The sequence below is a fragment of the Uloborus diversus genome, chromosome 2, assembly GCF_026930045.1.
Source record: "Uloborus diversus isolate 005 chromosome 2, Udiv.v.3.1, whole genome shotgun sequence".
Classification (NCBI taxonomy): domain Eukaryota; kingdom Metazoa; phylum Arthropoda; class Arachnida; order Araneae; family Uloboridae; genus Uloborus; species Uloborus diversus.
The window spans coordinates 128,596,690-128,621,208 of record NC_072732.1 but is presented as its reverse complement, the minus strand read 5'-3'; the positions used below and the strand labels follow the sequence as shown (position 1 = coordinate 128,621,208).

At 36.0% G+C, this 24,519-nt stretch overlaps 1 protein-coding gene across 3 annotated transcripts in view; it reads right to left on the bottom strand.

Annotated features, from left to right (window-relative positions):
- Positions 1–24,519, bottom strand: part of LOC129216033 (macrophage mannose receptor 1-like) — a 170,326-nt gene that overhangs the window by 32,598 nt on the left and 113,209 nt on the right. For all 3 annotated transcript variants that reach the window (XM_054850178.1, XM_054850177.1, XM_054850179.1), the window contains exons 19-20: positions 13,973–14,223; positions 573–750 (exon numbers count right to left, since the gene is read on the bottom strand). In XM_054850178.1, coding sequence (XP_054706153.1) covers positions 573–750; positions 13,973–14,223 — 429 coding nt within the window. The remainder of the gene's footprint in view (positions 1–572; positions 751–13,972; positions 14,224–24,519) is intronic.

Below are 24,519 nucleotides of genomic sequence, written 5' to 3'. Positions count from 1 at the left end.
TTTTTTTGTTTTGCCCCTTTTCTTTTCTTTTTTTGAGGAGCGGGAGGGGCATGGCGACATAACTGACAATTGGCCAGCCTTGGCTCCCTGTGGCCCCTATAGCCCAATTTTACAAAAAAAAAAAAAAATCAGCTTCAAGGACTACGCCCCCTAACCCCTACACTTCTTTTGTTCCCCCACTTTTTCGGTGCACCAGCCGGCTATGCCTGTTAGGTTCTGCTATACAGCATGATTTAGAAAAAAAAAATCTATGAAAGCCTGCCTAGGATCTGAACTTCAAATGCGTTTTCTCAAAACTTAAGAAATCCACTAACATCATTTTGCTTCTCACTATCACATATGTTCTAGCAGTAATGTGTTAAAAATAAAGTTTTGCGAACTAATATTAAATTTTGTGTGTGAAATTATATGGATTTTTACTTATTAACTAATTTTAGCTAACCACATACGGTGTGGTGGGCGTAACCTCATGTCAGTGTTTCAAGGGGGGGGGGGGGGGAGAAGGCCCGAAAGGTTGAAAGTTCCTGCAGTAGGTCATAAGACAACAAAGCAACTTTGTTTAATATAACTACCTGGAGTCCATTCGCAAATAAATTGGTGTTTCTCCCGGCAACTTTTAACGACCCATGAGCTGTCGGTGTTACTTGCAACGCAGTTGTCCATTACCGAGGAAGCACTTAGCGGCTGCCCAGGCATCCAGTTGGCATACAACATTGATCCTCCCGTGACCAGTTCATATTTGCCGACAGACTGGAAAAAAATAATGGCAGGTGATCATACGAGTAAGAATAATGAAAACAGTTTTCAGAAAACAGTCCTTTAGGGGGAAAAGAAACACAATGAAACTTCAAGCTAAGCACTTACCGACAGCACCTAGAGACTAGGGCTCGACCGATGGCATTTTTTGGCCGATGGGCCGATGCCGATTGTTGGCCGATTGTTCAAAGACGGCCGATGGCCGATTGTTTTCCTCCAAATGGCCGATTGCCGATGGCCGATGCCGTTGGCCGATGGCAAAAAAAAAAAAAAAAATCAAACTGAAATAAATTGATAAGATTATCAGGGATTTAAAGGATCATTGATTCATTTCACTTTACTTCCTTTCTACGAATAAGGAATCGTAATCACAAAAAAAATGTATTAATTTGAATTTTTGGCATCTTGAATTCAAATTATGTTTTTCGCAATCCCGAGCGTATGTGTGTATGAATGCGCGTGTGTGTTTGTGTAGGCGCATGTGTGTGGGTGCGTGTGTGTGTATGTATGAGTGTTGTGTATGCAGTGCTGTGTGTGCACGCGCGAGTGAGTGTAGGCGTTCGTGTGTGTATGTATGCGTGTGTGCGTGTTGTGTATGCAGTGCTGTGTGTGCACGCGCAAGTGTGTGTAGGCGTTCGTGTGTGTGTATGTAGGCATACGTGTTTGTGTCTGTGTGCAGGCATGAGTGTGTGTATGTGTGTGTGTGTGTGTCTGTGCGCAGGCATGAGTGTGTAGGTGTGTGAGTGTATGCGTGTGTGTGTAGGATATGGACGCAACCTGGAGACGGTTTTCACTAGAGGAGCAGCATCGTGAGGAGCCGGTCGACGGTGATGCTGCAGAGGGTGCTGGCGGAAAAAAAAACTGATAGCACATCAAAACAGTCAAATGAAAGCAATAAGCAATCATGATTGCTCAAAAAAAAAAAAAATAAATAAAAAAACAGATTTCTCGACCTAAATTTCTGTTTTACTATCACCCAATATAAACTTCACAAGTTTTTTCGGCACATCTGTACATGCATATGTACCTAAGAACATATAGATGACCAAAATATCCATTTTGAACGCCTCCTCAGTTAATTATGGTAAATTCTCTTGTGATGTCTTCATGCGCGTAAACTTGCGTCACTCAAAAATGTTATGAAATAGTAAATTGAAAACTCATACGTACGTAGTATGATCTAAACGTTCGAGGACAAGTTGTATAAAACCTTATCCTGAATAGTTCACATTACCGAAGCACATCTATCTACAAAATAGCCTTGGACGACTATTCACTTCTGCCAACGTTCGTATAGCTTTTAGAAGCACATTATTCGAAAGACATTATTCGCGATCTCCTGTAAGGCCTCTTGCGGTGCTGCTTTAACTTCATTGTGGGGAAGCAGGCGACTTTCATGTTGAAGATGCACTGTTCAATTGGTCAATACTCTGATATGACAAACAAATAACATAACGTTTCGTCGGACTTAGCTCCGTGTGACTTTTACCTGTTCCCAGCAAAAAAAAAACATTTGCATGGACGCCGCTTTCTTCCGTCAGGAGAAGATAAAGCTGCATCATAGAAGGTAGCGAAAAATGGCTTCCAGGAATGATTCCAAAAGTTATATGAACTCTGGCAGAAGTACATAGTCCCTGACCTTTTGAAGGTGGATGTGCTTCTGTAATGTGAACTATTCCGGGTAAGGTTTTATACAGCTTGTCCTTGTACTTTTGGATCGTATTGCGTACAATTTGTATAGGATGGAGTTATGTTTTTCCTTTTTTGACTACTGTATGATGAAAGAGAAAGAATAACAGTCAAAAAAAAAAAAAAGAAAGAAAGAAAGAAAGAAAAAGAAAGAAAAGCAAAGAGACTGTTTAATAAACAATTGATTTGTTTTTTTTTTTTTTTAATTGAACATATAACTAAGATTTCAGTAATATTGTAATGATGTATATATTTAGGTACACTAAAAATGGTTTAAAAACTTTAAATTATGTTGTTTAATCATTCAAAAAAAAAGAATAAAACTATGAAATCGTCAACAAATTACGCAATTAAAGTGGAGAGATTGCACGTAGACATTTTTTATTCATCAAATTAAACAAAATAGATAACAGATAAATTACAAGATTAAATCATAATAGGAATATTTTTGTACTTATTTAAAATTTATGAATAGAAAAGTTTGCATTCTTCATAAAAGCTATAACAGTGACATAAATTTTGCTGAAAAAAGAAATAGTCATAAAAAGAGCGAGGTTCTTAAAACGCAGTTACAATAAACAAACTCAATATTTACACCAAGTTAAGAACTGAATAAATATACTACTTGATCTGTTTTTTGCACACATAATATTGAACAATTTGATTGTTTAATTTTTTTATGAACCTTTACAAAAAAGTTCAAATTAAAGTTTTCAATTTAACAATAATTTTCTGAATTTTTTTTTTAATTGCATAGTAGAAAATCCTTGAAACTTTTCTATACAAAACGAAAATAATTTATTCATTGATTTTATATAAACTAGCTGCGTGCCCGGCGTTGCACGGGCTACCTAAAAAATGTAAGAGCAGTCCAGTTGATGCTTTAATAGTACACTGACACTAGTTTCTAACGCGTTAAGGAATAAATAAATGCGCGTAAAGCAAGGTTTGCAAAACACCAGTAAAACATATTTTTGCCAAAACACCTCATCAACGTTAATAATCGTTATCAATGATACAAGTTATGAGTACATTTTCAGTCAGCACAAAAGGGGAAAATATATGCATTATCAACTATAATCTTTACCCACGTTAAACTGAATTACATCTGATAGACTATATCGGAAATATTTATGCACAATAACAATCCGCTTTTTACATAAAATAGTCTACTACCCGGCGTTGCCCGGGTGTTTATTAATGCAACATACCACTCAGATAAATATTTGGATGGATTCTATCCACATGGTCGTACAAGAATTACATCAATCCGTTTTCCAGGTACAAACCCTCAAAGAACTCAAATATCACGAAATGTTAAGCATTTACGTGCGTGATATTTGAGTTCTTTGAGGGGTTTTACGTTACATTTTTGTTTTTAAGTATGCTCTTTCAGAAAAAAATACTTTTAAAATTTTGTAAACGACCCCATTTCAAAGATATTTGAATATTTTTGTGCTGACACCGTTTTTAGAAGCACCCCCCCCCCCCCCCTTTGTAATGATTTACAAATGAACTTTTTCCGTCAGGCAGAACCTTCTATAGTCTATTTAGCGAGAGCTGATAGTGGAAGTAAAGAAAGCAACGTGACAATTGGCGTTACTGATGTCTGCTTTGCGCTGGGATGATTGAAAACAGCGCCAAACAGATAAGCGAAATGTCCGCGCGTTTAATGCGAATAACATTGCCAATCGGGCGAGTAAGTCATGAAAGTAGTTCCCCACTTTGTTTACTTCCTCTATCAGCTCTCGCTGAATCGAGTATAGTCTTGGCGTTTCGTAAGCAGGGGCGTATTGGCTCGCCTGCCACGAACGCGTTTTGCACCTCGAGCGGGCCCCTTCGGGGTTTTTTTTTTTTTTTTTTCTTCCTTTGCGCTCTAGTATTTGTGCAACCAATGACATTACAAATGACGAAATGCCATTTACTGTTGCAATTCACAGAGCAAAATATCTTGGCAACGATATGGTTGATTGCAAGCGTAGAGCGCAATATTTAATTCGCTTCTTGATTATCATAACATGGAAACGCGATAGAGAGCTGCGCCAAAGTGCATCATTTGTGACGTAATGAAGACAGCGCCTTGTTTGAAAAATGGGACATTTTAAAAAATTAATTAAAAAATAAGTGTTGGGAAAACGAAAGTATTTTTTGGGTTCACGTTATTATTATTATTTTTTGCTTATTCCTTCACTTTCAATGACTAAAAGTAGTGCTCTTGACTGAAGGAAACATCCCCATTATCAAAAACTTCCCACCAAGATTTATATCAGTGGAAGTGTTTGCCAAGATGGTCCACGCGAAAACAGGAAAATTCACGTTCTAAATCAGTAATACAAACTAATATTAAACCGCATATAAATCTCTCATTTACTTTACGACGTGAAATAAAGCTTAAATGCTTCATTTATTGTATTTGTGATGATGCCCTAAAATACTTTAGGTCGAATACTCTCTAAAGAAACATTACTTAATTCGAAATACACCGCCAGCTCAGACATTCCCAGCTCGACTGGGAATGTCTGAGCTGGCGATGTATTTCGAGTATTTCTGCCTAAGCCCTGGCTATAGGCATCACCACACTAGAGTGACTCTAGTGTGGTGGTGCTATAGGGCGGTAATTTACTTAAATTACTTAATTATTTGACTTGAGAAAAGCCTCAAAAAATCACTCATGAAACAAAGACAATATGAAACGTTAAATTAGCAATCGACGGAAAGCTGAGATGAAGCACGGTGCACCTCGAAAATAATAGTAGTTGTGACGCATGTTCAACAATCAGGCTTGAACAAAAAAAAAATCAGATTGCGGAAAAATAACCAAAAAGTAAACATTTTAAATTCTTTGATTTCAGGAAAAGCCTCAAAACAAAGCTCAAAATTTTATTTGTTCATATTCGAGGAAAAAATGGCAACAGATATTTTTTCTCAGTGATTTTCTTCACGCTACAAATTTTAATAAAAGTGTTGTTACGGAAAGTTGAGATGGAGCATTCAATAATAATTTGAATGGAGGAAAGCCTTATTATTTTACCTTAAAACACAAAATATGATGTTTTAATTGAATATTTATGACTTGAATTTCTCAATTCAAAAGATATTTGAATTTTTTTTGCGCCGACTAAGTTTTTAGAAGCACCCCCCCCCCCCCTCTCCCCGCTCCTTGTAATGTTTTACAAATGAACTCCCTCATTGTGGCCGTGTGACATTTAATTCGCATCTTTACTCACGTGTTTTGGAAACGATAGGGTTGATAGCAAGCGTAGAGCGCCATATTTAATTCGCTTCTTGATTATCATAACGTGGGAATGCCACAGAAAGATGCGTCAAAGTGCATCATTTGTGACGTAATAAAGACAACGCAAAGTTTGAAAAATCTGGCATATAAAAAAATAATTAAAAAATAAGTTGAAAAAAAAGGTATTTTCAGGGTCCATGTTATTTTATTTATTTTTTTATTTTTTGCTTATTTAATCAATTTCAGTGACGAAAAGTAGTACTCTTCACTGAAGGAAATAACCCCATTATCAAAATCTTCCCACCAAGATTTATATCAGTGGGAAGTGTTCTCTAAGATTGTCCACACGAAAACAGGGAAACTCACATTCTAAATCAGTACTATGCAAACTAAAAATAAACTGCATGTAAATCACTCATTTACTTTACGACGTGCACGGTCCTCCTCGAAAATGAAAGTTATGTCATGTGACGCGTATTTAACAATCAGGCTTGAACAAAAAAAAAAAAAAAAAACAGCAAAATTTTGCTGCAGATTACGGCAAAATAATCGAAAAGTAAACAACTTAAACACCCTGATTACAGGAAAAGCCTTAAAACAAAAGCCTAATTTTATTTCTTTATATTCGAGAAAAAAATGGCAACAGATCTTTCATCTCAATGATTTTCTTCACCCGCTATACATTTTCATACACACATCGCCATTTCTTTGTGATTGATTGTGGAACAACGATTTTCATTTGTCTTATTTTACTGCAATGGTCTGCTTATAAGAGCCGAAAAGTATCTTTTCAAATGATGTAACTTATTAACATCATTTTGTTTTGCACAACTGGAATTTTTCCAGATTTCGTTTGATTTTTTGAGCCATTTTTCAACGCTTAAAAATTTCGCAAGCAAGAAGTATTGCTATGCAAGAAACAGAAACTGCCGCGCCGAGTGCGCTGCATCAAGAGACTTCTGATCCACCTCCTGGGGTGACGCTGTTGACCAGCGAGATTTGCAAATTTACCGATTGGCATTTACATGCCTACTGCCAACTTAAAGGGCTTTCTGATGAAGCTGACCACTACCTTCTGAACCTATGCTCCTTAATGAATGAAAAGAGACTGATTTTGGACGCCAACGCCTGGGCCCCTTGGGTCAAGAAGATGAACCGTCTGGCCGAAATAATGCTGGTGAAGTTCCCGCTGGATGAAGAGGGTAAAAACCCAAATTTCATTACTCTGCGGGAGTACCATAGCATGACAAATCTGCCAGGCAAAAAACCCCCTAACTTTAAGGCCACAGTGCCGTATCAAAAGAGAAAATCTACTGAAGACGGGTTTCAGAGCCCTACAAAAACCTGCAAGGTTAAAAAGAATGAGAAGGTTCAACCCTTAAAGGTTGGAAACATGTTCAATGCTCTTAGCCAGGGTGGGGGGATCTCCACCGATTTGTCTGACCCAGACATGGATACACAAGAGGAGGTTGTCGCAACCGTCCCTCCTAAAATCAAACCCATACTAGCCGTGTACCCAAAAGAATACAGGGACTTTGTCACTGGGCTTAAAACAGAGACTCAAGCTGAGTTCAAAGTAAAGGTTTCCGGAGAATTTGCCAGAATTTTTCCGGCCACTTCTGACGATCACAGAGCCATTTCGGCGTACCTGCTCCGAACTAAGATACAGCATTACGTACAGCTGGCTAAACATAATCGCCCTGTCAAAATTGTTGTTAAGGGATTGCCATTGACAACGGATAAAGATGATTTAAAGTGGGCTCTTGAAGAGCTTGGCTACGGAGTTAAGAAGGTCGCGCAGCTTGTGCGAAAGGGTTCCACTCCTTTGCCGATTTTTCAAGTTCACCTATCACACACTGAAGGGGTTGAAAAAGTCTTTGACTTGACCAACATTCTATATACATATGTCACTGTGGAAGCATATAAACCTAGGAAAGGGCCTTCTCAGTGTCACAGATGCCAGAAGTTTAACCACAGCTCCGAGAACTGTTTTATGACCCCGAGGTGTGTTCGGTGTGGGGGTGAACATCTCTCCAGTGACTGCCCGCACAAGGCTGCTAAGATGGATAAACCTATGTGTGCCAATTGCCAGGGCCCTCATCCTGCCTCTTACAAAGGATGCCCAAAATATAAAAACTTTATCAAGAAGTCCTCTAAAACTTCCCCCAACCCCAGGTCATTTGCTTCCAATTCCAACTCAACTAATTTCCCAGCACTCCCTAGTCAAAAACAAGCTGAGAGTAAGAGCGATGGCACTGTGAGTGCCCCCAATGCTCTCACACACTCATTCGCCCAAAAGGCCCGAGGCTCAGCCATCGCGGGAGCTTCAAACAGAGCGGCTCAAGCCACCTCTGCTAGCGACGTGAGCACTCTGGCCCCAGAGCAGCCTCGTCGCAAACCATCAACCGGTGCTTTCTCGGAAGCTGCCGGAACATGGGACTCCATTAAGGAGATCTTGGACTTTTTCAAAGTTCTGAACCTTCCTGCCATCATTAAAACTATCAAACTGGTTCTGCCTGAAATTAGAAAACAATCTGACCCTATCAATAAACTTTGGGCTCTTTTCCAAGCTTTCATGGAAAGTGATGAGTTATTTCAGCGCACATAATGGCTTTCCCCCTCGGTCTTTCTCTTTTGTCATGGAATGCCTGCGGGCTGCTCGACAACATCACTGAACTTAGGCAGCTTGTTTATGAACAAGCGCCCGATATTATATGTGTGCAAGAGACGCATCTTAGACCAATCAATCGTGGGATTGGGATCCCCAATTATAACTTTTACCGCAATGATCGACTTCCAGATCAAAATAATTATACTAGGGCATGGGGGGGTACCTTAATTTATGTTAAGAGCTCTATTCCACACCACCAGAACCTAACACCAAGCCTTTTGGCACTTGAAGCTACCTCTATCACAATTGCACCAAAAGGCTTTTGCCCCATCACGATTGTCTCTGCGTATGGCCTAACACTCAGACACATGAGGGCGAAAGAAAAAGCCTCGAAGCTCCTTCGGGATCTAGAAGCAGTCTTTCAATACCCTCATAGCACAATAGTTTGCGGAGATTTTAACGCACACCATACCTTCTGGGGTTGCAATGGAACCACCGCCACTGGTAGAACTATTTTTGACTTTGCCCAAAAGGCAGGAATTACCATCGTAGCTCCTCCCACACCTACACGTATCACTGTGACCAGCGCATCTACTATTGACTTTGGGATGGTCAAATTGTTTCCCTACAGTTGCGAGGTGACTTCGCTTGCAAAGCTCTCCTCGGATCACAACCCAGTCAAATTTGTCTTTGACACGGTTACAGTGAATACTGCACTTCCACATGCCTCGAAACCTGATTGGCCCAGGTTTCGTAAACTCCTGAACTCCATTCACTTTGATTTTCAGGACATCGATACTGGGACTGAGCTCGATTCTTCTGTTCACAATTTAACTAATACCATTATTAATATCCATTCCAAAACCTCCATCCCCATTTTAAAGCAAAGCTATGCTAAGGAGCTCCCCCTCCACATCAGAAACTTAATTAGGTCAAAAAATCAGCTACGAAAAACTTATCAACTCCGCAGGGATCCTGCTTCCAAGTCCGACCTCAATTAGGCACAGGAGCTAGTTAAACAAGCAATTAAAAGGCACAAAAATGACTCATGGACTCAATATATTTCCTCCCTTACTGCAGACGACGCTTCCATTTGGAAAGCCGTCAAGCGGCATCGGGGGACGTATAGACACATTCCGCCCATTAAAGGCAAAACCCTTCCAGGAGGCCAAACTGTAACTGCTGTGACTGATATTGAAAAGGCAGAACTTTTTGCCGATCATTTCGAACAGCAGTTCACACCTAACAACACCAGACATGACGAAACTGAATCACTTGTTAACATCACACTACACAATTACTTCACAACTCCACACGCTAGCAACACCCTTCAGATTCAGCCCTCAGATGTTCTAAGCTATGTCAAAAAGTGTAAGAAAAAGAAAAGTCCAGGCCTTGATAGAATCACCAACTCTCTAATTAAAAACCTGCCAATTCGTACTATTTTCTATATTACCCAACTCATCAACAAAATACTCGAGTTGGGTCACTTTCCGCAGGAGTGGAAAACTGCTATAATAATCACTATTCCAAAAAAGGAAAGAGCAACAGCGGAGCCGTCGGAATACCGACCAATCAGCTTGCTCTCTGCTCTCTCCAAAATTACTGAATTCTGCATTCTCAATAAACTTCTTGACTTTCTTGCGGATCACAACATCATACAAGCTGAACAGTTCGGCTTCCGCAGGAAGTACTCTACAAACCATCAACTACTTAGAGTCACAGAACTAATCAGAGAGGCTGAAAAAAATCATCAGAAAACCATCGGGCTTTTCCTTGACATAGCGAAGGCATTCGATAGGGTTTGGATTGATGCACTAATTTACAAACTTATACGCCTTGGGTTACCTCATGCACTCATAAACATTATCAGCTCCTATCTTATGAATAGGCACTTTATCGTTCGAGTGAGAGAAACTCTCTCAACACCTAGACACATACGGGCCGGGGTGCCTCCCCCCCCCCCCAAGGCAGCCTCTTAGGCCCAACTCTTTACTCAATTTTCTCAAACGATATCCCACACATGGACAACACGCATCTTGCCATTTATGCAGATGACACCTGCATACTAGCCTCCGCTCAGGGACTTTATCAAGCCTTTTCAGCAATTCAAAACCACTTAACACATCTAGATATCTGGCTAAGGACTTGGAAAATCAAAGTAAATGCCAACAAAAGTATAGCTACCTGCTTTTTTACAAGAACAACTGAGCTCCCTCCTATTAAACTGCATCTTTATACCGACCCGATTGATTGGTCTCAGCGGGCGAAATATTTAGGCATAACGTTCGACCGTAATTTAACCTGGCGACCTCACATTGAAGAGGTGCGCAAGAAGTACCTCACTTCCAAAAAACCACTAAATTGTCTCCTGCACAAAAAAAGCGTTTTATCAACGGATAATAAACTGCTCATTTATAAGTCCTGCCTAAGACCCATTATTACCTATGGAGCGCCCATATGGGCGACTTCTGCAATCTCTAACTTTAACAGAGTTGAGAACTTGCAGAGAGTGATGGTTCGAGCGGCGTGCGACCCTCCCTGGTACGTCCGTACGGACAAGCTGGTGGAAGAGGTTGGCATCCCGACACTCCACAACTTTTGCAAAAAGCTGGCCAAGAGATTTCACTACAACATCCCCCGTGTTGGCAATCCACTACTTAACAACCTTCCAAATTACGATCCATTGGATCCGGCAAATTCTCGCAGGCCTCGCGCTCTGCTAGCTTAGTTTCAATTTCGAAACGGGGTGAGTGAATCCCTTATCGGGTTCATACCTCGTTTCGACTCTAGTTATTGTGCTACACTCTGGCTGGGAGCATGCTCCTATCTATTTTCATTTCATTATTTTCTTTTTAAATTTCTTATCAACATTTTATCATTGTCTTAATTTTATTTTATTTTTATTCATTCAAATAGTCTAGAAATCCCCCACGGGGAAAAAAAGTATAAAACTTTAAAAAAATATGTAGGAAGCGAAAAAAAAATAATACTTAAACTTATTTAAATAAAGAAGAACTTTAGTTGAAATTTACTTTGAAGAGCCTTCGGCTAACCATTATGGTACTCCCGTTAGAGGAAGCCACATCTCTCGTACATCCACGCAACCATCTTCTGCGCCAAAATAAAGCCATGGCCCCAACCGGGGAACTATCTATCAACATACCACACCAGAGGATAAGGGGCAGGGCCCCAGGTGCCTCAAGCAACGAACTTATATTTCCGTGGTATACATTTTAATAAAAGCATTGTTATGGAAAGTTGAGATGAAGCACTGAATAATAATTTGAATGGAGGAAAGCCTTCGAAAAATATGGATTTTATTTTGTAACCTAAGAGTCATAATTAATAGTTTTTAATTGATATCTCCGCTAATTATTATCGGAGGATTATGTTAAATAGCCAAACATGAAGACGGGAGGATGACGAATCCATCGATACCTGGTTCGATGGTCAGTTCACTGTCGTTCGGGAGAAGAAGCTTGGACATAGATAGATAGATAGATAGATAGATAGATACTCAGATTTTATATGTATAAGATACATAAAAATAGTTACAACAGAAAAAAAATCGATCGCTATTAATGATGTAAAAAAGATGGCGCATTACGAAATATAGGTGAAACAAGTATGAGAAATACGCAAAATGACATTTCATGACCAAAATAAATAATCGCTATATATTCAAGAAATGCTTGAAACGACGAGGGAGGGTTGGGGGGGGGGTCACCCTCTGATTTTGGAGCAACTCACACTTTGGCCCCAACTTCGGCCTCATTTTTTTAGTACAGAACCGCTAGCACCAACGTCTCGGAAGAGTTTTTGAATCTACTTCAGCACTTCTGAAGAAAAAATTCAAAAGTCCCTTTGATTTCCGAATTATGTCACCATTCAAAACGTCTTTAATCAATTTCTTACATTAATGCTCTAAATACTTTCTAAACAATAGATAAAGTTTAAAAAACAAATCTCTAATTTTATGAATGGTGTTAGTTTTAAACAACTCAGAAGTACAACTAGAGTTTAATTTCCGAAATTGAGGGAATGGGAGGAGAGGCACGCAAATGTTCTCGGAAATTCAAAAAATAGTCGTAAAAAATAGAGTTCAAAACAATCATAAACATGGAGCAGAAAAAACCTTTTAAAACTTGCACCCGAGTTTTGACGTGCAGTGGCGGATTTAAAATACAGCAAATGTTGCAATTGCGCGAGAGGCCCCATAACCATAGGGGCATCGTAGGAGTTACAAAAATGCTTATGATAAATGTTTTACAACTTCTGTGATAGAGAAATAGGGCCCTAAAATGTATTTCAACAAGCCCCAAACTTGTAACTCCGCCGAAGCGATACAGAAAGGACTGCATTAGTGTGATTCATATTACAAATATCAAAAAATTAAAAATTACCGTCGGTTCAACGGGAATCTAACAAAATGTCCCAAAAACCGGTTTCGCCATTTCATATTTGTTTCCATGGTCTCCAATTCGGCAATATATCACCAAATGATCGTCAGTCTGATGTAGTTAATAGCCACAAAAAATGAATAAACTGGCTTTTCAGAACACCCGATCGAAAACAAAAAGTGAAGTGCACAACTGGAACTTACGCACACCCCACATGCGAAAATTTAACCTTCTACAGCTTACCATTTTTGAGTAATGACTTATGAGAGATATTTACGTACATCCAGCTGCAAGAAGCAACGCAATAATTAAATTGTTTGTACCTGAATACAAAATTAAAAATTCCTTCAGGGGTGACTAAAATAGAAATTCAAACTGAAATTTAAGTAAAAAATTTTATAAGAAAACAATAACTCCCTTTACTATGTATTAAAAAATAAAAAAGCATTTTTCAAAAACATCGGCCGATTCCATCGGCTTTTCGATGTATTTTAAGGCCGATGGGCCGATGTTTCCTGCAAGTTAACATCGGCCGCCGATGCCGATGCCGATGGCTAAATTGTTGAACCATCGGCGCCGATGCATCGGCCAGGCCGATGCATCGGTCGAGTCCTACTAGAGACTACATTTTCGTCCTTGTTATAAACTCATCAGTCTGAAATAATTAAATCCGAGCTGGAGGCAGCAGTAGTAATCTGAGATTACCTTCAAACTGGCAGCCAAATTTACTTTAGCACACTATAATTGAATCGTCAGGTTTAGGAAGGGAATATGTTCAAAAATCAAATGTTTGAGAAATCGAACTAATTTGCATAAGTGGTAGAGTTTTCATTCAATGACCACCAAATTTTTGCTAGATCTGCCTTCGGGGACTGGTTTTAGATCTTTTTTCTATCACTCACATGTAGAGCAAAGCTTGGAGATGATTTAAAGTTCAAAAAGTAATTTTGACATTTTTTTTGGACTTCATTCCCATTAATAACCTGACGATTCAATTACTTGTTTGATTTGAAATCTCGCCAAATTTCACGCCAAAAATTAACTACGAAAAATGATGCCAACTTGTCGATATCTCTTAACTTTCTTGCCAGTCCCATAGACGCAAAGTAAAATGGTGCACAGCAGGCAAAATAAACATACAGGTAATGAACCCAAGAACTAATGCAATTTCGAGTGAAATTTTTTGGAATATGCACCAAATTTAGCAAGATTACAACAAATTAAGCTCATAAAAACAAACTACAAAATTTGTAACAATACTAAATGAGAATTACTTACTTTTTCTCTAACGGCAGTCCAATAATAAACGTTTTTTCTGGTGTACCTTCGCTTCAGAAAATTGCTCACACCCACATTTTTAAATGAAACCAAATTAGCACCTCGTTGCCTGCAAATACTCTGTGCATCCAACCATGTGGCTTCTTGGCTAGGATCTTCGAACAGTCCATAACAAGTGGTATCCAGTTTGAGCCATCCAGTGATGTTAGGGCAGAGAAATGGTTTCTCCGACGGTTCAAGGATATTCACATCTTCAGAAAGAAAATTGAAATCAAAAAAGATAAAAAGAAATTACATTCATTTCTGGTATTTTAAAGTTTTCGAAATCAAGGATTGAAATATTTTGAAACATTTCTACATTTGATTACTCCATATTTCTAAAAATTATTTCTTTGCCTAGATTCCAGGCTATCTCTACAGATTTTTCATTCATACTAAATATCATACAAAAAAGGACAGTAATGAATCGTAGTATTTTGTATAGTATGTGAAACACTAGCACAAAAAAAGGAAGCAATTAAATAATAGCAATAAGAATAATAATAATAATTATCTATGTTGTAGGAAATACACAAGTCAAACATTAAACGGACAATTCCACGAAAAGTGGTCTTGACACACCAAAATTTTTTTTCCACATAATATAGAAACAAACCTTATTTTTTGACAAAAAAATATGTGTTCTTTTCAATTCCAGCATCAATTTAGTGTTTAAAATATTTTTATATCAGATTTTAGCCTCATTTGATATCATTTGGACGAAGTAAGAAAAAGAGCATTAATAGTGAAATAAATGTAAAAGCCATTTTTTTACTTAATCATTTTTTTTTTTTTTTTGAAAAAATTATCGAACATCATGAACACAGATGCTTTACTGTAATTATGGGCCAAATTTGTTAATGAACACTTTTGATAAGTATTTAACCCCCCAAAATATACAGGTCACTATTTGTTGGTCACACACGTAACGCAAAAGGAACAAAAGTTTTCCTCCAAGTTCAAATTGGGGGACTAAGAAGAAAAATATCCCATATCATAAATTAACTCGATACATGATACCCAAGAACAGACTTTCATCTTCAAACGTTCAGCAGAAAATTTTTAACGAGGTTTTTTGAAAGATGTCGCACACGACAGGCTTTCATAACGAATTAGGTCTTTACTTTTGAATGTAAAGGAAAAAACTACTTTTTTTTAACATAATTTAACTAAAAATATTGTGTGCAAGCACTGAATCCAAGACTCAAAGAGCATTAAAAAATAATGATAATGGAAAATAAATAAATAAATAAATAAAAAGAACAAATTAAGAGTTGTTGTTTTCATACCCAAAGAGGAATTTAAACGAAGTGTTCGCAATCTGCATTCTTTAAGATCAAAAGTACAATGTTATAAGTACCTTAAATTGCGTTTATATTTTTTTGATAATCTTTGGTTTTTAAAAAAAAGTGAATAAATTCTACAGACGATTTAAAACATTCCAAATCTTTTAAATCACATAAGTATAGGTTAGAACTTCGTGATAGTTTATAAGCTTGACATTACTATTTGATTCATGTACAAATAAAAATTAATCTCATCTTTATTCTTTATTTTGTGAAATTATCCTTTCAATTTAAGTATTTACTAGCTGCGTTGCACGGTCTAACTCGAAAATAATAGTTGCGTCAGGTGGTGCATTTTCAACAATCAGGCTTAAATAAAAGGAAAAAATAGCTTTAGGTTTCCGGTCAATGTGTAGAAAAGAGTAATTTTATGCCTCAAATTTAACTGCAGACGTCATTGGAATGTTTTTTAATTTAAAAAAATGTTATCATCATTGTTACTGATAAGCTTCACTATCCTGCTTTAGGGATTTTTTGGAAAAAACCCTAGGGGTCGACCCACCCCCTAGGGGGCGAAAGTACCCCTATGTGTATTCTTGAGCATCAAAGGACGGACCTCTGTGCCAAATTCGGAAAAGACCCGATGTAAACTGAACTTGAATAGATGAAAACCCCCAGTGGCGGTGGAGGGTCAAAGCCCAGGGGGGAAATCCCCATGTGAGTTCCTGAGCATCAAGGAACCTCTGTGCGCAGTTTGGCAAAGATCCGACGTAAACTGTATTTTTATTAGGAAATCCCCTTCAAATGTTGCACGCGATCACACACGTAAAGCTAATAAAATATTTTTTGTTGCTATTGTACGAGCTTTAGAAAAAAATATTTGTGGAATATTTACTCAGTGTACTTAGACACATGCACAAAAAATACTGTTAATTTATCTTTCAAAACTTCACAGAAAATTACAAAATAGTATGAGGCATAGCCAATTTTCAGACACGTAACGCTGTATTTAAAATTTTATAAAAAAATTTAGAATTATCCTACGAAAATAAAACTGCCACCTAAAACCTCTTACATATCTTCTGTTAATCCAGTAGAAACTGATAAGAAATATTTTGTAAATATCATATTGGTTTTTATTGATATTTGCAACGAAATGGTGTCAAAAAGTCACACACGTAACGCTGGAATGGCCCAAATGATAAAAGAAAGTTATCAATTCGATTAAAAATCTGAATGTTTCCGATCTTACTATATTTCTGAGTTTGAAAATCATCTTTCCAATATTTCTTTCAATAACACATAAGCAGCTGGTGATCCAAGAAAAGGGGAAGGGGGAAGCGGATAGCCCCCTAAGGCTGTTTTTCTTTTAACTTTCCTTTTTAGCCTACTTTCCCGTAAAAGTGAAAGAGAAAATCAAAATGCACCTTTAAAATATCTCTAAAAAAAGACAAAAACAAAATCAAAGATTTAAAAAAAATTCTGGAAATTTAAAATAGGGAAGTAGAGTTTGAGGTGGGGAAAATGTTTGTCTGTCGGTTCGCCTGTCCGTTCCCCCACCCCATGATAACTTTCGAGAGAATAGCCAGATTTGAACATACATTCCTTTTTGTTCGAAAGATCTCGGCGAGGACACCTCAGTCCCATATTTCACTTTTTGATTTGAACAGTTCAAAAAAAAAAAAAAAAAACTTAACATTAGCGTTTACGAGGAAATTCAAAGCAAACATAGAATCCTGCACTTGAAGATTGATTTGCTTCAAAGAAATTTGTTTGAAAAGCTCTTGATGAAAAAGATGAATTATTATTATTATTCATTAATTTTTTTTTTTTTTTGATAAGGCTATTTTAAGAGTATTTTTTGAGCTGATCAAAAATTTTTAACATTGACGCCCTCGGGAGAAGACATCAAAATATTGAAAAATTATGCAGATTCTGAATATGTTCCCAATTTTTAGTTTCAAGAAATAAGACAAAAGTTATTAATAAAAATCGAAATAACATCTCTCGCATACTTAACACAGACGCAAGTCAGAGATTAATATAACTGAAAAAAAAAGAATAAAAAAAAAAGAAAAGAAAGAAAGAAATCAAAGCGCAATATTTAAACCATGGCTGCGGAGTCTGACTCTTACTCCTAGAATTTTCGAGCCTTCGACTTCAACTCGGACTCCTGCACCCCAAAACCAGTTCGACTTCGACTTAGCAAGGAGTCAACCTTGAATGCATACAATAAAAAAATCTTTTTCGATCCACGTCAATTTCGAACTTTGAAAAGTGGAGGTTGCAGACTCCTTTGTTTCTGAGAGTAAGGGGGTAGTTTCATCTCTTGCCCATCCCTCCCGAATCTTAGCACATACAATTTCGCTGTTGCTGAATCTTCCCCTGGGGACGTGAGAGTAAGCTATAAACATTGTAAATAAATTGCATACTGCAGAAAGTCATTAAAAACTTCATAATCGACGTTTTGTTTTCATTTTCTAGCCTGAATTATTATTGGGAAAGAAAGAAAAAAAAAATTTAGACGCAGTGTCAAGAAATTCCAACTGCATTTACATCCCCTCCCTTTGGCATCACAGAATATGTTTCTGAATTATGAATTTTTATAAGTGTCACTTAACATAAAACTATTGGGACACAAAGTAGATCTACTTCCCCGTAGTGTAACCTGGGCAACTTCTATTACTGCAAAATAATCAACTTAATGAGATCCAGCTTCGATTCCTGCCCACTGTGAGCAATGAGGTTGCCGATGATGCGGCTAAAAAGGAACCTTTTGTCCTTCAAACATCACACGCCGGACTTCCGTAAAATTCAGTAAAGCTAATTGTTAAGAAGTTGTCCTGTAACCTTCAGGAACTCCCTCTCTCAAGCGCTCGAAAATAGAAGTAAAAATTCACCATGGTTTATATCAGGGCTTGTCAATCTGGAAGGCGTAGAAGAATTTAAAGGGATACTTGAATGTATTCCAAAAATAGAGAAAAAAAGTAAAACTAGCTATTATTTACTCAATTTCGAGGTCACACGTGAATATTTTTGATATTATGGTGTTTTTAAAAGTTTTTAGTGCAGTTCTTATCCACATATCTCTGTGAATTCGTACTTGCAATATTAGCAAGCATAAAATCAAAATATCGAGCTAGGATGATGGACATTAAAAGTGACTCTTTTTAACAAGTTACAACCTAATATTCAGAAACTTGTCAAGAGCAAACGGTGGTAATCCTCTTATTGAAATTGTGAAAGTGACTGGAATTGCATGTCAACCTCATCCAGATCCTACAGTACTTCAAATTCATTTGTGTTTAGTTCCTTGACGTTTGATCCGAGTCTCAGAGAGCAAAACAGTGGTAATCCTTCTATTGATGCTGTGAAAGTAGTTACCTGGCATTGCATGGCAACCTCAAATAATTCTAGAGTAAGGTTAATGCGGGTAATAAAGCCGACATAAGGGAAATTTTGAAATAAAATAAAAACTATGTTTCCATTCAACAAATTGTAATATTAATTAAACATACAAATCAATAATCAATTACTACAAGAAAACATTTTGCTGAAAACAAGCATGAAATAAAATATTTTTTAAAACCTTGTCATTAGGCCTTTCTATATTATGGTAGGATAGTAAGGCCTAAAAACTTTAACGCTCTTAAATAATCAAGATAAGCTTCTAACATTCATAATTAAGATCAATTGTAATATATATATGCATTAATCATGCTTAATGTCTTCAAAATTGCAAAAAAATTCTTTGGTAAACAGCCGTTAGGACACTCAAAATTATTTTTGTCATAGACTATCACACCGACGTATTCCTTATGATGCCACTTGCCGCATTTTAGATATAGTCTCATGTCATTCATCTAATGTTCTCACAAGTGTGACAGTACGAAATAGCGTTTTCGAATAATCGTTTTCTTTAGTATGATTTCCTTCAATGAGAGTTTACGTCTTTTTTATTTTCTTCTCTTTCTTGTGTCTGTCAAACACGTCTTTGATCCCAGGGGTTCTTTGATAATTAATGGCTTTTCTTCTAACAATTGGTGTGTTTTTTTCATTTTTTTTTGGTGTAGTCATAAGCTCCTGAAATGCTGCACTTTTTAACGGAGCAAGCCACACATTGCCTTTTTCGTCGTCCGAGCTAGAACCGTGAACCACGTGGTAAAACTTTTCAGAAGGTCTGCTTGGGGTACTACTACAATACTAAACCAATTAGTAAAGAGTCGTAACTACTTATAAACATCTATAATATATTGAGAAAGATTTAAAATAAGATGTAAAACTGACAAACATTGTTGCAAAAACAAAGGACTATAATAAGGCATACGATCAAATTTGGTAGGCCTTATTAGCTGCTGACATGGTGTACAAAGTACACAAAAGTACAATATTTGGTTTATATATACATAATTGAGACATCAAAGATCGATAGAAGCATTGGCAACAGAAAACTAGAGCGCAAAACTGTGTCTCTAAAAGTGTAATATTACAAAAAATATTTAACATTCAGTCGGACGATTTTTTATTAGGGTCATTCCGTGTCAGATCATCACACGGTTTAGGACGGACCGTCACAGAACTGGATGAAACTTGGTACATGAAGAGATTTAGCCCAGTTATGAATGAAAATGTTAAAAAAAAAAATTTTCTTTCACCTCATTCAAAAGTTATTAAATATTAATTATTCAAATTTTCATCAAAAAATGCTACACTTTGAGATGGTTAAATCTCATTTTCTCAGAAACTATAACAGATACAAGCTTGAAATTGGTCTTGTTTTGAAGCTCTTTTAATGTGCTTTAATTTGATGTGCCACTTGATAAAATCAAAAAATAATAATTTAAAAATATAATTAAATTAAATTTTAAAATTTTAATTTCTTAAAAATGGACAATTTTAAAATTCTGAAAAAATTTACAAAATTACTTTGTGTTATCCTCTAGCATATTACCAAGTTTCATAATGGGATCTTAATGGGATCAGATGATACAGGGAGGACAAGTTTTACATATATCAAAGTTTCTGCATTTTGGACAAAATACCTTTCTGATGGATTACTCAAATATTATTCTAAGTTATTAAATTAGCACAGGAAACTATAAATGAACTGCTAATAGTAATGTAAAACCTTCTAATGTCTTACACCTACTTTAAAATTGGATGAAATTAAAATAATAATGGAAAGCTCCTTTCTGCATCTGTCACATATTTTAGACTTTTCAGGCATTTCTGGTACAAATGAATACATCCATGGCATTGCAGATCTCAATCCTTTTCTTATGTGTGAGTGAGAATACTTTTTGAACGGATTGCAACAATTTAAATGATTCATGATAAAATTAAATACTTAGCAAATAATATAAATACGCTGAGTGTCAAAATTAGTTTAAAAATAGACTGTTTCAGTTCTGATATAAACCAACTGAAATAAAATAACTGAAAGTTAAAGAAATAAAGTTTGCACAGCAGAAGACAAGGCTTGAATGCTGACTGAAGATAGTTTTAACAGGAATTGTGTATTACAGAACAAGAAAGTATTATAAACACCAGAAAGAATCCCTCTATCCCCCCCCCCCTTTTTGTGGAAGGATCATTTTGCAATCCCAAATATACCCTCCCCCTCCCCTCTCCTAAAAATTTTCAGATCATCTTCATCCCTTCACCCCCCCCCCCCAAATAAATAAATAAAAATGAACATTTTATGCTCTATTTGACAAGCATTTCTAGAGGTTTAGTTTCCCTCTTCATGTGCTGGTTTTCTTTTCTAAAAAAAGACAACAAGAAGAAAAGAAAACACTATGACTTAAACAGAACAAAAAAAAAAAGGATCTTGCAAAAAAAAAAAAATAGTTTCAGTTTTATTCCTTCCAAAAGTCTAGACGCCTTTTGATGCAAGGGCACTTTTCTTTTTGTTCAGTTCATATGTGTTACAAAAGAAGTTCATGTGAGTGTACTGCTTTTGATTATTTTTGGAAGGGGTTTTGGTAACTTAAGGTGCAAAATCCTTTCTTTCAAAAAAATATTGTCGCCCCCATGCCATAAAATTATGACAGGCTTTTATTAATTCATTTCTCCCTTTTCTTTAATATTAATAGTAACTATTATTTACTTATTTATTTTGTGTACTCTAAAATTAATATTGCTACAAACAATTATTTTGGCAAATTTTACAAAAACAAAATTTGATTATAACCTCCCCCCCCTTTTTTGGAATTAGTAAGTTATCTTTTGAAACTAAGGGGGGGGGGGGGGGGTGCTTTTGAGATTTTATGGTACTGCTGACTGAACTCCACAAGCAAAAACATGAAACATGTTAAAAAATTGGTCAATCCCAAACCAGTGACAGGTGGAGAAAAAAGCAGTGAGGCAGAACGAACCATTGGATCTCATTCTCAATAGCCACCCCCAGTCTGTTTCATTTTGTTAGCAAAGGGGGTGAAAAGGGTAGCTTACTGTTTCAGATCTGAATTTGTAGTGGATTATTTTAAGTTCATATCCCCAGAGAAAATATTTTATTTTTTTCCCTTTCTTCCTTTCTTTTTTTAAAATTTTATTTCTTTTTAATTTATTTTTCTCAATAAAATGAGATTTAGATGATTAATATTTTTATTAATGAGTTATTTTTCAGGAACAAATCGTACTAAGAAAAACTTCATTTCTAGTAGACAGTTCTGCATAAAAAAGTGAACATGTATGAAGCATATTTATTTATTTATTTATTTATTTGCACATAAAATAATAATTATTCAGCACAATAACCCATATTTTGGCAGATATGTGAAACTTGTCCTCCCTGTATAAACTGATCCCATTAAGATCCCAATATGAAACTTGGTGAGATGTGAGAGGATAACACAAAGTAATTTTGTGATTTTTTTCAAAATTTTAAAATTGTCCGTTTTTAAGAAATTTAAATTTTAAAATTTATTTAAATTTAATTTTAAATTAAAAAATTTTGAATTTTATTAAGTTGCATATCAAATTGAAGCAGATTAAAGGAGCTTTAAAACAAGACCAATATAAGGCTTGCATCTTTTATAGTTTCTGAGAAAACAAGGATTAACAGTCTCAAAGTGTAGAATTTTTTAACAAAAATTTGAATAATCAATAATTAATAACTGCTAAATGAGGAGAAAGAAAAAATTTTTTTTAGCGTTTTCATTCATAACTAGGTTAAATCTCTTGATGTACCAAGTTTCATCCAGATCTGTGACGGTGCGTCCTAAAATTGCTCCAAATTGTGTTGATTTGACGTGGAATGACTCATGGGTCATTCCGTGTCAGATCATCACACGGTTTAGGACGGACCGTCACAGAACTGGATGAAACTTGGTACATGAAGAGATTTAGCCCAGTTATGAATGAAAATGTTAAAAAAAAAAATTTTCTTTCACCTCATTCAAAAGTTATTAAATATTAATTATTCAAATTTTCATCAAAAAATGCTACACTTTGAGATGGTTAAATCTCATTTTCTCAGAAACTATAACAGATACAAGCTTGAAATTGGTCTTGTTTTGAAGCTCTTTTAATGTGCTTTAATTTGATGTGCCACTTGATAAAATCAAAAAATAATAATTTAAAAATATAATTAAATTAAATTTTAAAATTTTAATTTCTTAAAAATGGACAATTTTAAAATTCTGAAAAAATTTACAAAATTACTTTGTGTTATCCTCTAGCATATTACCAAGTTTCATAATGGGATCTTAATGGGATCAGATGATACAGGGAGGACAAGTTTTACATATATCAAAGTTTCTGCATTTTGGACAAAATACCTTTCTGATGGATTACTCAAATATTATTCTAAGTTATTAAATTAGCACAGGAAACTATAAATGAACTGCTAATAGTAATGTAAAACCTTCTAATGTCTTACACCTACTTTAAAACTGGATGAAATTAAAATAATAATGGAAAGCTCCTTTCTGCATCTGTCACATATTTTAGACTTTTCAGGCATTTCTGGTACAAATGAATACATCCATGGCATTGCAGATCTCAATCCTTTTCTTATGTGTGAGTGAGAATACTTTTTGAACGGATTGCAACAATTTAAATGATTCATGATAAAATTAAATACTTAGCAAATAATATAAATACGCTGAGTGTCAAAATTAGTTTAAAAATAGACTGTTTCAGTTCTGATATAAACCAACTGAAATAAAATAACTGAAAGTTAAAGAAATAAAGTTTGCACAGCAGAAGACAAGGCTTGAATGCTGACTGAAGATAGTTTTAACAGGAATTGTGTATTACAGAACAAGAAAGTATTATAAACACCAGAAAGAATCCCTCTATCCCCCCCCCCTTTTTGTGGAAGGATCATTTTGCAATCCCAAACATACCCTCCCCCTCCCCTCTCCTAAAAATTTTCAGATCATCTTCATCCCTTCACCCCCCCCCCAAATAAATAAATAAAAATGAACATTTTATGCTCTATTTGACAAGCATTTCTAGAGGTTTAGTTTCCCTCTTCATGTGCTGGTTTTCTTTTCTAAAAAAAGACAACAAGAAGAAAAGAAAACACTATGACTTAAACAGAACAAAAAAAAAAAGGATCTTGCAAAAAAAAAAAAAAAATAGTTTCAGTTTTATTCCTTCCAAAAGTCTAGACGCCTTTTGATGCAAGGTCACTTTTCTTTTTGTTCAGTTCATATGTGTTACAAAAGAAGTTCATGTGAGTGTACTGCTTTTGATTATTTTTGGAAGGGGTTTTGGTAACTTAAGGTGCAAAATCCTTTCTTTCAAAAAAATATTGTCGCCCCCATGCCATAAAATTATGACAGGCTTTTATTAATTCATTTCTCCCTTTTCTTTAATATTAATAGTAACTATTATTTACTTATTTATTTTGTGTACTCTAAAATTAATATTGCTACAAACAATTATTTTGGCAAATTTTACAAAAACAAAATTTGATTATAACCTCCCCCCCCTTTTTTGGAATTAGTAAGTTATCTTTTGAAACTAAGGGGGGGGGGGGGTGCTTTTGAGATTTTATGGTACTGCTGACTGAACTCCACAAGCAAAAACATGAAACATGTTAAAAAATTGGTCAATCCCAAACCAGTGACAGGTGGAGAAAAAAGCAGTGAGGCAGAACGAACCATTGGATCTCATTCTCAATAGCCACCCCCAGTCTGTTTCATTTTGTTAGCAAAGGGGGGTGAAAAGGGTAGCTTACTGTTTCAGATCTGAATTTGTAGTGGATTATTT